Source organism: Zalophus californianus, chromosome 1 (assembly GCF_009762305.2).
Source record: "Zalophus californianus isolate mZalCal1 chromosome 1, mZalCal1.pri.v2, whole genome shotgun sequence".
NCBI classification, from domain to species: Eukaryota; Metazoa; Chordata; class Mammalia; order Carnivora; family Otariidae; genus Zalophus; species Zalophus californianus.
The window spans coordinates 20656635-20670981 of NC_045595.1; the positions used below are offsets into that span (position 1 = coordinate 20656635).

Genomic DNA, 14347 nt, shown 5'->3' on the forward strand with positions numbered 1-14347 from the left:
TGGCTCAGATCATGATCTCAGGGTCCTGGGATCGAGCCCCGCATTGGGCTGCTTGCTCATGGGGGAACCTGCTTCTCCCTCTCCCGCTCCCCGCTTGTGTTCTCTCACTTTCTCTCTCAAATAAACAAAATCTTTAAAAAAAAAGAAAAAGAAAGAAAGAGAGAGAGAGAGAGAAAGAAAAAAAAGAAAAGAAAAGAAAAACCTAAACTCCACTGTTAGGAAATACATTTTCCCCAACAACCATTAGGATGACTGGATTCAAAAAACAGCTATCACAATAAGTATACGTCTTTGAAGACCTTCAATCTTTTTTTTTTTTAAAGATTTTATTTATTTATTCATGAGAGACAGAGAGAGAGAAGCAGAGGGAGAAGCAGGCTCCCCGCAGGGAGCCCAATGTGGGACTCGATCCCAGGACCCTGGGACCATGACCTGAGCCGAAGGCAGATGCTTAACTATCTGAGCCACCCAGGCGCCCAAAGACCTTCAATCTTGGCCCAATGCCTGGGTCCAGGTTCAAGGCTCCCACCTAACGGGCCCCATGACCCATCCCTGATTTTCAACAGCCCCCGTGTACCCCAGTCCCCCAGGGCTCCCCTCCCTGGACCTGAGGAAAGATCTCTTCTTTCTCTCCCTCTAGTCAGACCACTAGAGTCTCATTGGCAGCTCAAGGGCATTCCTAGGACTCAAGTCCAGCAGCTGCAGAGGCCTGTGGAACGTCCACTCCCAACACTCCTGTGTTACCTGGCCAGCCTGGTACTTTCGCACACTTTCCTGGGAGCACACAGACGTCGTGCTGTGCTCCATGGAACAGCTGGTGCCGGTCTAACATATCCAGTTAACCAAGGGCTTCCCAACAGTGCTCAGAGACATGAGCTGGCTTGGCGGTCCCCACTCTATAAGGCTCTGGGGAACAATGTCACCTGCCCAAAGTCTCCCAGGGGATGAATGATGGGGTCGGTCCTCAAATCCAGGAGGGCAGGTGTGTCCAAGCTGATGGGCAGGTGGCTCACTCTGCTCCCCACAGTTGGCAGGGCTGTGTAAGGCCAGACAGACCCCAGCTGTCTGGAACATGGCATCCAGCTGGCATTGGGGTCCAAGGAGCACAGTGGAGGTTTCAGTGAAGCCCCAGACAGCACCCTCACAGGGGTAAGGAGGGGTTCTCCTACACAAAAAAGGGCCAGGGCAAGGGGGTGTACTCTCTGGCCCGGGACCTCAAGGCCACCAGGCTCTGTGATCACAGAGCAAGAACGTCTGGCCTTAACTCTCAGGAAGATCAAGTTTGGCTTGCAGATGGACTCCTCGATGAAGCCATCCCCGACTACCCCAAAACTCTCTAGCAGGGGAAGCTGGGGAGCCCTGGCCTAGTGTGGGCTGAGCTCAGGATCACCCGGCATCCTGGCGAAGTCCCAGGCTGAGTGGCCCCTGGGGCCCGTTACTCACACCCTATCCAAGCCTGGCATGATGCTAGCTGCTGGGCACTAGGTGGGAAAATGACATGAGGGCCATGAAGGAGAGCCCCTGGAAAGTTGCAGGGCTCAGATAAACAGAGGCAGGAGGAAGACGACGAGGAGAACGCGACGCCCGCCCTCTGCGGACTTCCCATCTAAAACAACACTGTAGGGAGGCCTGCCGGGCCGGGCCGGGCCAAAGAACACACCCACTTGGGAGATGGACAAAGGCCTATGGACCTTGCAACGCATTCCAAAGTTATCGCCCCAAACGGGTACACTTTTGAAGAACAATGTATGCATTTTATGGAAAAGGCATTCCTAAAAAAACAAAACGGTACAACCCCAACTGGGGAGTCAAAGGGCTGGATTTCGGAAGCTGCACATGGCCCGAGGAGAGTTTACTTCCCGGGGGGACAACGACGAGCCTTTTGCCCGCTCGCTGGCCCCAGACGCGGAGAGGGCTCAGGCAAGGAAGGGAACCTGCCACCTCCGCTGCGAGGGCTGAGGCACGGCTCTTCTGGGCAAGGAGATAGTGGGGACCGGGGGAGGGGGTGCTGCTATGACCCCCCCGCCACCCCTGCCAGGCCCTGACTAATGACAAGGGCAGCACATGGTGCTGCTGAGCGCTGCTCAGAGAGCCTCACAGGAGCTGACACATCCAATCCTCACAGCAGGCCTGTGAAGTGGCTATTCTTATCAGCTCTGTGTTCCACATTTGGAAACTGAGGCACAGAGGTCAGGCACCTTGCCCGAGGTCACTGGGATGTACACCCAAGCAAGCTGAGTCACCACCCCCCATGGGCACGCTCAGCCGCCTGACCTCTGGGCCACTGAAGAGGACGGAGACTGGTCCCGGGCCTTCAGACTGGCGCAAACGGGCCATGAACATCCAGAGAGGAGGACAGGGTCACTGGGCCACAGCAGCCTGCTGAGCGGGAAGGCAGGCTCCGAGGGCTGTGAGCTTCCACAGCGGGGTGTCCTGCTCATGGCACCCAGGGGCTGAAGGCTCTGTGACTCACTCAGTAAACATCCCCAGCCACTGCAGCCCCCATAGCTCCTCTTTGGAGGATGTTCTGCGGGATGGAGGAGCGAAGGACCCGGAAGGCAACTTCCCTCTCAGAAGCCTCTTTGAAGTAGACTTCCTTGCGGGGGAGGGAAGGGGCAGTGAGGGGGGTGAGACAGAGAACAACGTGATTCAGACAACTCTGAAGTAGGAGTCCATGTTGGGGTAGCTGAGACAGCCCCGCCCCTCCAGAGCACAGAGCTACACCAAGACGGTGAGGAGTGCTCGCTGAGGGGGTAGCATGGGAGGCCAATACCCACAGACCAAGGAGGCTCAGCGCCCAGCTGCGACCCACATGGGGAGCTATGCACAGCAGGGTCACCTGGTTCTAGGCCTCAGGGGAGCCTCTAGAGATGGGAAGCTGGTCCCAAGAGAAAGGAATGCCCAATCCCATAGGAGACAGCTGTGGCTGTCGCTCGGACACCTCAGCGAGAGCCCCAAATCCAAGAGAGGAGGTACGTCTGGAAAACAACCAGCAACCAAGCTCAAGGACAGCATGCCAGTTAGCACAAATGCACCTCCTACCACTTTGAAACTAGGCTGAGGCCTTGAGTGGGGGCTTCATCTGTGGAAACCAAGATTCCTCCTCAGGATGTGTCAAGTCCGTCGGGAACACTGAGGAATGCACACTGTTTGGCAGAGCAGGTGACTGGCTGACGGGCCTGGCATCTGGTCGGGGGTGGAGCGCTGTTTGGATCTGCAAAGGGGCTGGACGGTGTGAGGTAGGACAAGGGTGCCACGCAGCCATCCAGACCCAGGGCCGGAGGCCCAGGCCACAAGAGCGCGTTCATTATTCTCGGCGATGCCAGTTTCTTACAAAATTACTATCACCCTCTGAACTGCTAACACATAACAAAACCCTGAAACACAGTGACGGGAAATGCTTCTAGTGCTATACTCCAATGAAGTGATCCAATGAAGCTATTTTTAACCATCTTCTCAGACTTAATTTCCAATTTTATCCTATAAAGTTCTAATTGATTCCACCTCCCCTGATCTCTCACTTGGCAAGGCTGTGAAGAACATGAGGCAGGCTCGGCAGTTTCTGACACGTTTGAGGTGGGGGATGTGCACGTTGCTCATACCTCTCTTAGCACAGGCCTTCTTCTCAAGGGTTAACAGGCTTCCAGAAATGTCTGTCTGATGTCCCTTTCGTCCCCACCAACCCCAGTCACTGATGCCTGACCTTTCCCTTCAAAGGTCCTTCCTTCCCTAGGCCCAAGATGTGCAGTGCCAGCCGGGATGCCACGACCCGCCGTGGACCACAGGACATGATGGACAGCTTTTCTCACTTGGCCCCAGATCCAGAGGGAGGGAAAGGATGGCACACCACTGTAGTTCCATTTCTGTCAGGGACTCAGGGGTCCTTTGCCTTCCTCCCACCCCCTTGGTCTACTCACGAGCTGGCACAGGAGAAGGCGGTCTGCACCCACAGCTGAGGTGGGCAAGGGGCCTGACGACCTTTAAATCCTGCCTTGCCTGCCCCCACCACCACCACCTCCATGCCCCACGCCAGCCACGCTGGGCTTTGCTCGTTGCTTGGATGTGCCCGTGGCCCCCTCCAGTCCCGCAGGCAGGCTGCTCCCCCTGCCAGGGCCACTCTCATGCCCACGGGGCTGGCTGCCACCTCTTGCCAGGGCATTCTGCTCTTAGGGAAACTGTTGGTACTCCAATCCTGTATTAGCAACTGCCAGGTGTACCTACGCTCCAGAGGCCGGGGCCCACGTCTGCCTTGCTGATGACACTGGTCAGCACCACCGCTACATTTGCTGAGCAGCTCCCTAGAGCCAGGCATAAGCCAAACACTTCCCACAGATTCATCTCCTTTAATCCTGACCACGAACAGAGTCCATGACCACCGCATATCACAGAGGAGTGCACCAGGGCTTGGAGAACCGAAGGGATTTCGCCAAGGTTGCTTGGAGGGTAAGAGCAATGCCAGCTCAAAGCCAGAGCCTGGGCTCCCAGATGCCTTGACTCAGGGCTCACAGTTCCCTGGCACGCCCCTGGACTGTGCCCACCCCGCGATGAGCGGAATGAATGGGCAGTGTTTCCTTCAAAGCTCTGCTGTGGCCCAGGCCAGCCCTGGGAGGGCACACCCTGGCAGGATCTAGCACTGGTGATTTTGGGGTCCAGTGGCTTGGCCAGAGCTCAGATGGCTCTGAGAGCCAGGACCTCAGGGCAGGCACTGCAACTTCATTAATTTGGGCTGGAAAGTAGGTCCATTATGATGATGTTTTTTAAAAATACAGCACCTGCTGCCCAACTTCAAATAGTCCAAATACCAGGCCAAGTGGGGTGAGTGCACGTCACAGCCTACCTGGGTGAGGACGTCCAGCTGGCCCACGATGTGCTCCAGCGTGCTGGTCAGCGTCTGGGGCACGCTGATGGGCTCCTGGGGCTGGCTCTGCACCGACTCCTGACTCCTCCCTCTGCCGGGAGGGATGGGGAAATCCACATCTGGCTAAAGACAATGAAAAGAAAGGGAGTCCTTCAGTCCTCTATTCAGGGCTTAAAGAAACACAGAAAGAGGAATAGCCCCTCCAAAGGATGAAGTGGAAAAACACCCACAAACGAAAACATGAGTTCCAAACACTGGTGAGAAATGTAGTGTGGTGGTACTCCCACATCCGGGCCACGCGCCCCCTTCCAGGGCTTCCTTTCTGAACAGAGGCCATGAATGAGGAGTGCCATCCAAGCACATGGCAGTGAGGGCTGGAGGAGCCTGGGAGGGAGGGGCAGTGCCCTCCGCTGCCTCCTCATGCCACCCACACCCCCCCAGTACGCCCCTCAGAGTCTGGAGACCCTGAAGCCCAGGCTGGCCCTGAAGTCACCTCTCTTCCCGGCAAGCTCAAGGCCCATTCCCCTCCCCCAGCATGGACATGGCCTAGAGCTGGGGGGGATGTTCCAACCCCGCCCAAGTGCAGAACCCCTGGGAAAACAGGCATTTTATGTGAACATCCAGATGGCTGGTGGGAGTCCTGTGCCTGGTGGGACGGGCACCCTGGGCTGTTGTAGATCGCATTCCAGGGATGTGAGGGATCAGTGTTCTTGCCTGAGAGGCTTCAGCTCCCAAATGCAGAAGCCAACCTAACCTCTGCCACCACCACTCCCAAATACACGCCCACAGTCACCGAGCACAGGTGATTTCCTAAGGGGACTCATCCCAGTCCGACATATGGGTCCCCCCAAATTCAGGCACCACTCTATATACAGATGAACGCTTCTCCTAGCCCAGGAAGCACTGTGCATGTGTTCAGCAGGGTGGGATTCCCGGAGGCACATAGTCAGCAGATGCCCCAGTTTTGGTCTTGGAACCTTCCTCTGTGGACTTGCTCCCTGAAGGAATGACGTGCTTGGTGAGACTCTCACTCTCGGCCGGTCCCAAAGCCCCAGTAACCCATTAAAGGCAGCCACACCTGGGGCTCAGGGTTTTAAACCACGACCTCACAAACTTCCAAATGTTACCACGTCACTCCCTGGCTTTACCAGTCCTCCAGGGCTTTCCACTGCCTTTGGGAGAAAATTCGAGCCCCTTGACAAGGCACCCTACTCTAGCCTACCTCCTTCCACAGCTCCCCTCCTGCCCAGTTCCCAAGGTCCCTCCTACTGGAAGGCCCTCATCCACCCTTCCTTTCCCCTGCCCCCAGCATCCTGGCCTCCACTCACTTTGCAACCCTGAACGCCTGATCGGCAGCGCCTCTGTGCCTCCCACACGCCGGTGCCTGCCCCACCCCTGCCCTGTTCCTCCAGCCACTCCACCTCTAGGGCCAGGACGCACAAGTGGGACGGACCAATGTCGGCCTGCCCACAGGGCCCACGGCCCGTCCATGGGTCCATGTCCCTCTCCCTGTCTCCTGCCTATGCCCATCACCCCGTCCCTTCTGAATCGAGGACATCACTGGGCTCGCAGCTTGCCAGCTACCCATGTGCCACAGAGCCCCGGCAACTCCACCCAGCTGGCAAAGTATACCGGCTATGACTGGGGCTCACCTAGGCTGCCTGCGCACGTGTCACCAGCAATCGGCGTGCATCTCTGAGTCTGCCCATCTCCTGGGTGAACCCACAGTGGCCCAGCCCTAGGAAGATGCTCTGCTCTGGACGTGCTCACCTGGGCGGGCATCAGAGTCCCTGAAGCGAATCAGCCCAGGACAGGGTTCCCAAGTAGCCAAGGAGGGCAGTTTGGCACATGGACCCTACCGCTTATTTTCCTTTATTTGGAAAGTGTTCTAGTCTCACAGATAGCAAACTCTCCAGCGCATGTCCTTTTGAACCCGGAAAAACACAGGCTCTGGAGGTGAAAGAGAATCTGAAGATGAGACACAGAGCTCGAGGGGTGTTCTCGAAAACAGGAGCAGCGCCCTGCGTGCAAGCCCACTGTGGGCGTGTCAGCTGTGTGCGGCAGCCGCTCTGTAAGCCCTTCGCCCACCAGGGCCGGCCCGCCCCACCCCCCCAGTCCTCCAGAAGTCCATGCGCTTGGCTAGTGCGGCCCTGACAGGTGTGGGGGTTTTCCTTCTGTTTTGTAATGCAAGCGCTTGACTTCTTGACTGCCCAGGCATCCACTTCAAAGAGGCATCCACTCGAAGAGGGCTATCTTGAATAAACACGCTGCTGCCGCCCATGACCAGGTAAAGAGCTGGGCCACCCCCCACCACGGAGGCTCCTTTGTTTCTGAAATCTTGGTAGATTTTGATAACTGACCATATGGCCATGTGTTTTTTTTTTTTATTTTATCTTTTTAATTTTTTTAAAAGATTTTATTTATTTATTTGACAGAGAGAGACACAGCGAGAGAGGGAACACAAGCAGAGGGAGAAGCAGGCTTGCCTGCGGAGCAGGGAGCCCGATGCGGGGCTCGATCCCAGGACTCTGGGATCATGACCCGAACCGAAGGCAGACGCTTAACGACTGAGCCACCCAGGCGCCCCTTGTTTTGTTTTTTTTTTAAATTCCCACTCTTATGTTTAAAACTCACCAATAAAGAGTGAGCCCTGAAAATCCCTAGGCCTCTACCCTCAATCCCAATAAAAGTGGAACCCCAGGCGCTCGCTCTTTCTACCCTCTACCCTCACCCTTGCTGTGTGGCCTCACGTGTGTTATTTCTAGGTCTTGTAAGTAATAAACCTTCATTTTTTCAAAGGTTCCTGATGGTTACTGCTGAAGGGTGCCTTGTAATTATAATAAGAACTACGAGGGCCAGTTTCAACCACAACATTGGTTATTGACGGGCAGTGGCACACAGTTTCAGATCCCAATGCCTATGCAGGAGTCCATCCCAAAAGGAAATGTTCCAGAAGCCTCAACCAGCCCTCACCCCCACCCCCCCGCAGCAGCCCCCAGACCTAGGCAGCAATGTCAAGATACAGCAGAGTGCAGTGGGGAAGAACAGGGATTCAGACAGGCCTTGGCTGACATCTGAGCTCCAGGACTGATTGGCGAGGTGGCCCTGGGCAAGAGGCTTAACCTCCCCGGGCCTCTACTTTCTCATATGCAAGATGGGGGTGATGATTGGGCCTGCCCCCACCCAAAGGGCTGGGCTGTGAAAGTAACTTCTCTGAAATCAGCAGCAGGCCTTTCTTGAGAAGCGGCTCCATCCCTGTGCCCACTGCTTCCAAAGGACCCTCCCCCCCACTTCCAGACATGCATACTCTTCCTTTGGACAGTGGGTCCCCAGGGCTCCCTCAGGAAAGGCCACGAGAGGGAGGGCGGGAGCCAGGCAGCCCTCTGTCCCGACAGCCAGCATCCTCAAGGAGTGGCCAGACGGGTGCTGCCGGCTGCCTGGGAAGGACAGAATGGAAATTCTGAGTGTTTCTGAAAAACGGCCCAGAAACTGACAGCGCTGAGCCGAGTCTCTGGAAGCACAGTGATGATGGGGAGTTGGGGGGAGCAGGGGGAGCACCGCTGACTCGCAACAGGAACCCTTCTGAGCCCAAACGGAGCCAGCTCCAAAGGTGTACTGAGGACAGCAACGGCGTGCCGAGGCAGGGAGGCAGCCTTTGGAGGACAGGGCCGCAGGAACTGCCATGTTCCCCTGCCAACTCCAAGCTCTCACAGGCTGCGGCCAGGTTACGACAAGGGAGATGGAAGCTCTGAGAGCAAAGGACCGTCGGAAGGGCCCCGGCCTCAAGCCTCCCTCACAAGCCCAGGGTCCCGCCTGCCCCAGGCTATCCCTCTGGCCGCGCCGTCTGGTCCTCGCCTTACCTTCCCCAGGACACGGCCCTTTCTGCTTGCTGTCCGCTCTCTCACCGGCGGACAGGACAGCACTGCACGCGCCACCAGGCCAGCGCATGAAGACAGCAATGGCTGTTGTCCACCTGTGACCTACCACGTGCCAGTGCTTATACATGTCACTTCATTTAGTCCTTACCGCGGCCCTTCACAGCAGGCGTTATTAAGCTTACTTTTCAGATGGGGAAGCAGGCTCGGGGAGGTTAGAGGTCTTGCTCAAAGTCACCCAGGAAATGACAGAGCTGGGATCAGAACCCCCCGGCAGAGGCAGTTTCCTGACATCAGGCAGCATCTGACAGGTGACACGGCCTGCAGTTTTGCCCCCACGTGCCTTCCACATACGTCCTGCATCAACCCCCCGCCCCAGCCGCCTGCCTGGCACAGAGCTGAACACAGATGAACACAGAGCAGGCCCTCCACACACACAGTGGCCGCCTCCGAGAGCCCAGGCCACCACGGTGACATTCCTGGGTAATGAAACCTTGCCAAGGCAAAGGGCCTACGGCCCTACCCCACAGCACCCTAGAGATGCGTGCTTCCCAGGGCTGGGCAAACAAGCGATAAGCAGAGATAAGGAGATGAGGAACGGGAGTGGGAAGGGACGCACGTACCGGGCTGTGAGCAATGACAGTGACGGAACACCCAGGGCAGCACGTGAGGGGGAAATGCTATCAGTGCTTTGCCTGTTCAACATCAAAGGGTCCCAGGGGCCCGGCCCGGCAGTTCTCAGGGACACTGACATCGGCACACACTCTGTACCTACACAGCAGCACCAAGCTGACAGCTTTCATTTTTGCCAAATACAAACCTCTTAACGTCAACAGGAAAAAAGACGAAGACTCAGAAGAGCCAAATCTCTTTCACTTCGTGGAAATCTCACTTGGGGTCCGCAGGTGCCCCCTCTCACCCCGCCCCAGTATGGGATCCTAGGCTCTCATAGCAGGTTCATCTTCTGCTCGCCTCAGTTTCTGTTGCCACCGGCCTGTCCCAGGCCACCAGGGGCTCAGCACTTTGCACACAGTAGAAACTGCAGAAATATCTCGTTGATCTCAGGCACTCGAACACATGGGTCACCAACCCATACATTTATTAAAAAACAAAACAGCTCGTAGGTCTTCCTTGCGACAAGAAATCAACCCATCTGGACTATGGTCTCACTGGTTCATCATCAAGATGTAGATATGGATAAGGAACCCCTGCCTAGGACGTAGAAAGTTGGGGAAAACATTAAGCCCAACCTAACAAGAAAAAGACCGACAGTCCTAAAGAATCGTAACTTTCTTAAATCGGAGAACTGAAGTCACAAAGCCAACAACTAACCTGAAATCTAAGGAAAGACAGACTCTTCTAAGGAAACCAAAGTGAGAGCATCAGCTCACCTCTGGCAAAGCATGGGAGGAAGGGACACTGAGTGCTACACAAGTGGGTGAGAAGAACGGAGTTAAGCCAACACATTGCTAGAGGCTGAGTGTAGAGAGGGTGAGAGTGAAGAACCCCTGGGAGCCACGGACACAAGAGGGAATTTGTGCCCACCCACAGATTTCTCATAGACTTCCACTGGGCGTTCATGAAAAAGACTGGGGGCAGGGCAGGAGATGGGAGAAAACCATCTTTGAGCGTGCAGACCTGGAGGAAGGGAGCGGGCACGAAACCTTTCTCCCTACAAAACAAAACCTGTAAGCTACTGGGAGGAGAGCAAAGAAAGATAAAAGTCCTCTGCCCTTGTGGGGAGAGGCAAGAAACCACCCCGAGCCAAGATCACTCGGGCCTCCTATGGCTGAGGGAGGGGATGGACTACTAAGAACGCCCTACTACTGAGACCCAGGGACGTAAGGCCTGCCTAAGACTGAAGCTGGGGCCAGCACAACAGAGGAGACCTGCAACAAAGCCAGCCAGCACCAGGAACCAAGGACCAGCAGCCTATTGCTGGGGTAGGGGTAAGAGCATGGAACTAGATGCCCTCTGTGGCACAGGCCCCAGAGGAAGGTTGACAGCTGGGGGTGGAGCAGGAACACTGAGAAAAATCCTCCTATACTCAGGCCTCACCCTAAGTACACAGTAACACTAAACTCAGCTCAACCCCTGATAAGACTATTCACTTCTGTCTCTACTATCCTAACCATGATGTATGCATTTAATCAAAAATTATGAGACATACAAAAAGGCAAAGAAAAAAACCCCACTGTTAAGACAGAAAGCAATCAGCAGGGGCGCCTGGGTGGCTCAGTCGGTTAAGCGTCTGCCTTCGGCTCAGGTCATGATCTTGGAGACCTGGGATTGAGCCCCACATTGGGCTCTGCACTCAGCAGGGAGCCTGCTTCTCCCTCTGCCCCTCTCCACTCATGCACGCATGCTCACACACTCTCTCTCTCTCTCTCAAATACATAAAATCTTAAAAAACAAAGGGGGGGTGCCTGGGTGTCTCAGTCATTAAGTGTCTGCCTTCGGCTCAGGTCGTGATCCCAGGGTTCTGGGATCGAGCCCCACGTGCGGCTCCCTGCTCGGCGGGAAGCCTGCTTCTCCCTCTCCCACTCCCGCTGCTTGTGTTCCTGCTCTATCTCTCTGTCAAATAAATAAAATCTTAAAAAAAAAAAAAAAAGCATTCAGAAGAATCAGATGACTTTGACGTTGGCACTATCAGACATAAAATTTAAAATGACTATGACTAGTATGTTAAAGGTTGTATTGGAAAGTGTGGACAACACACATGGACAGATGGGGAATTCCACCAGGGAGGTAGAAATTATAAGAAAGAGTCCATGAAAATGCTAGAAATCGGAAACCCAGTAACAGAGAGGAAGAATGGCTTTGACAGGCTAATTGGTAGGCTCAGCCCAGCTGAGGAAAATGAATCAATGTCCTTCAACATTGATCAATTCCTCAAACTGACACAATAGCGGGGGGAAAAAACCCAGAACAGAGCATCCGTAAACTGTGAGACAATATCAAATTGTCTAACATGTGTGACTGGAATCCCAGAAGGAAAAGAGAGAGAAAAGAGACATTTCTTATAGAGCAAGTTTGGTGGTAGCAAATTTTCTCAGCTTTTGTCTGAAAAAAAGTCTTTATTTCTCTTTCATTTTTAAGAGGTATTTTTGCTAAGTACAGAATTCTGGGTTGACAGTCTTTTTCTTTCAATAATTTAAAAATGTTATTACTCCAATGACTTCTGGATTGTATAGTTTCATATGAGAATTCTTCTGTGGTTCTTACCTTTGATCCTCTGTATACAATGTCACTTTTCTGTCTACCTTCAAGATTTTCTCTCAACCTTTGGTTTTCAGAAGCTTGAATGTAATTTGTGCAGGGTTTGTTTTTGTTTTTTATTCAGTCTTTTTTCCTTTTTCTGAGCTTTTTAGATCTGCGGTTTGATGCCTTTCATTACTTTTCAAAAATCTTTGGCCATTATCTTTTCAATAGCACCAAAAATCATGAAATGTGTTATTACTTTCCTACAGTTGTTCTAACAAATTGTCACACTTGGTGACTTAAAACAACAGAAATATATTCTCTCCATGTTCTGGAGGCTAGAAATCCAAAATTAAGGTATCAACAGGGCCCCCTTAGTGCTTAGTGGAAGCACTAAGAGAGAATCCTTTCTTGCCTCTTCCAGCTTCTGGTGGCTCCAGGATTCCCTGGTTTATGACTGCAAAACTCTAGTCTCTACCTCCATCTTCACATGGCCTTTTCTTCTCTCTGTGTATCTCTTGTAAGGACACTTGTCATTGGATTTAAGGCCAACCCAATAATCCAGGATAATCTCATCTCGAGATTTATCTTAACTTCATTGGCAAAGACCCTCTTTCCAAATAAGATCACATTCGCAGGTTCTGGGGATCAGGACAGACATATTTTTGAGGAGGCCACCATTCAACCCACAACAAAATGCTTAGACATAAATCTGACAACATATATGCAAAATCTGTATGCTGAAAACTATAGTACACTGATGAGTAGAATCAAAGACCAATATCGATGAGGAGATATACCATGTTTGCATACTGAAGGCCCAATTTTGCTGAGATGTCAGTTCTCTCTGAAATCAGCTATAGGAAACAAGAAGCCGATTCTAAAATTTATATGAAAAGGCAAAGCAACTAGAGAAGTCACAACAACTTTGAAGAAAAGAAGAAAATTAGAAAAATCACATTACCTGATTTTAAGACTTAGTTTAAAGCTACAGCAATCGAGACAGTGTGGTACTGGTAAAAAGAGAGACACATAGATCAGTGGAACAAATGCAGTCCAGAAATATACCCACAGATATCTGGTCAATTAATTTTTAACAAAGGTATACAAACTTAGTAAAGACAGTTGCTGGAACAACTGGATATCCATATGTAAAAGAATGAACTTTGGTACATACTTCGTACCACATATAAAAAGTAACTAACTCGCGGCGCCTGGGTGGCTCAGTCGTTAAGCATCTGCCTTCGGCTCAGGTCACAATCCCGGGGTCCTGGGATTGAGCCCCGCATCGAGCTCCTTGCTCAGCGAGGGGTCTGCTTCTCCCTCTGCTGCTCCCCCTGCTTGTGCTCTCTCTCTGTCAGGTAAATAAATAAAATCTTAAAAAAAAAAAAAAAAAAAACTAACTCAAAATGGATCACAGACCTAAATGTAAAACCTAAAACTATAATATTTGTATAAGCTTTTCTTGTAAAACATAGGTGAAAATCCTTGTGACCTTGGATTAGGCAAAGATTTCTTAGGTATGATACCAGAAGCATGACCCATAAAAGAAACCGCTGGTAAAATGACTTCATCAAAACTAAAAACTGCTCTTTGAAAGACACTGTTAAGAAAATGACAACACAGGGGCGCCTGGGTGGCTCAGTCGGTTAGGCGGCTGCCTTCAGCTCAGGTCATGACCCCAGGGTCCTGGGATCGAGCCCTGCGTCGGGCTCCCTGCTCAGCGGAGAGCCTGCTTCTCCCTCTCCCTCCGCCTGCCTCTCTGCCTACTTGTACTCTCTCTCTCTCTGTAAAATTAATAAATAAAATCTTAAAAAAAATTTAAAAAAAAAAACAAAGAAAATGACTACACAGGGGCACCTGGGTGGCTCAGTTGGTTAGGCGGCTGCCTTCGGCTCAGGTCATGATCCCAGGGTCCTGGGATCGAGCCCCACATCGGGCTCCCTGCCTGGCGAGGAGCCTGCTTCTCCCTCTCCCTCTGCCTGCCTCTCTGCCTACTTGTTCTCTCTCTCTATCTCTCTGCCGAATAAATAAATAAAATCTTTAAAAAAAAAATGACAACACAAACTACAGACTCGGAGTAAATATTTGCAAGTCACATGTCTGGTAAGGACTTGTATTCAGAATATATAAGAACTTTCAAAACTCAATGAGAAGACAACCTAATTAAAAGAAAAAAAACCACAAAGACTTGAACAGACACTTCACCAAAGAACATATAAAGATGGCAAACAAACACATAAAAGATGCTCTACACATCATCAGCTGTAGGAAAATGCAAGGTAAAAATCACAGTAAGAGAGACGCCTGGGTGGCTCAGTCGGTTGGACATCTGCCTCTAGCTCAGGTCATGATCCTAGGGTCCTCGGATCAAGCCCCATGTCGGGCTCCCTGCTCAGGGGGGAGCCTGCCT

At 52.5% G+C, this 14347-nt stretch overlaps 1 protein-coding gene across 5 annotated transcripts in view; it reads right to left on the reverse strand.

Moving 5' to 3' along the window:
* The window catches only part of POC1A (POC1 centriolar protein A), a 71278-nt gene that overhangs the window by 15759 nt on the left and 41172 nt on the right, over window positions 1-14347 (reverse strand). For all 5 annotated transcript variants that reach the window (XM_027585763.1, XM_027585765.2, XM_027585761.2 and 2 more), the window contains one exon: window positions 4838-4981. In XM_027585763.1, the coding sequence (XP_027441564.1) occupies window positions 4838-4981 (144 nt within the window). The remainder of the gene's footprint in view (window positions 1-4837; window positions 4982-14347) is intronic.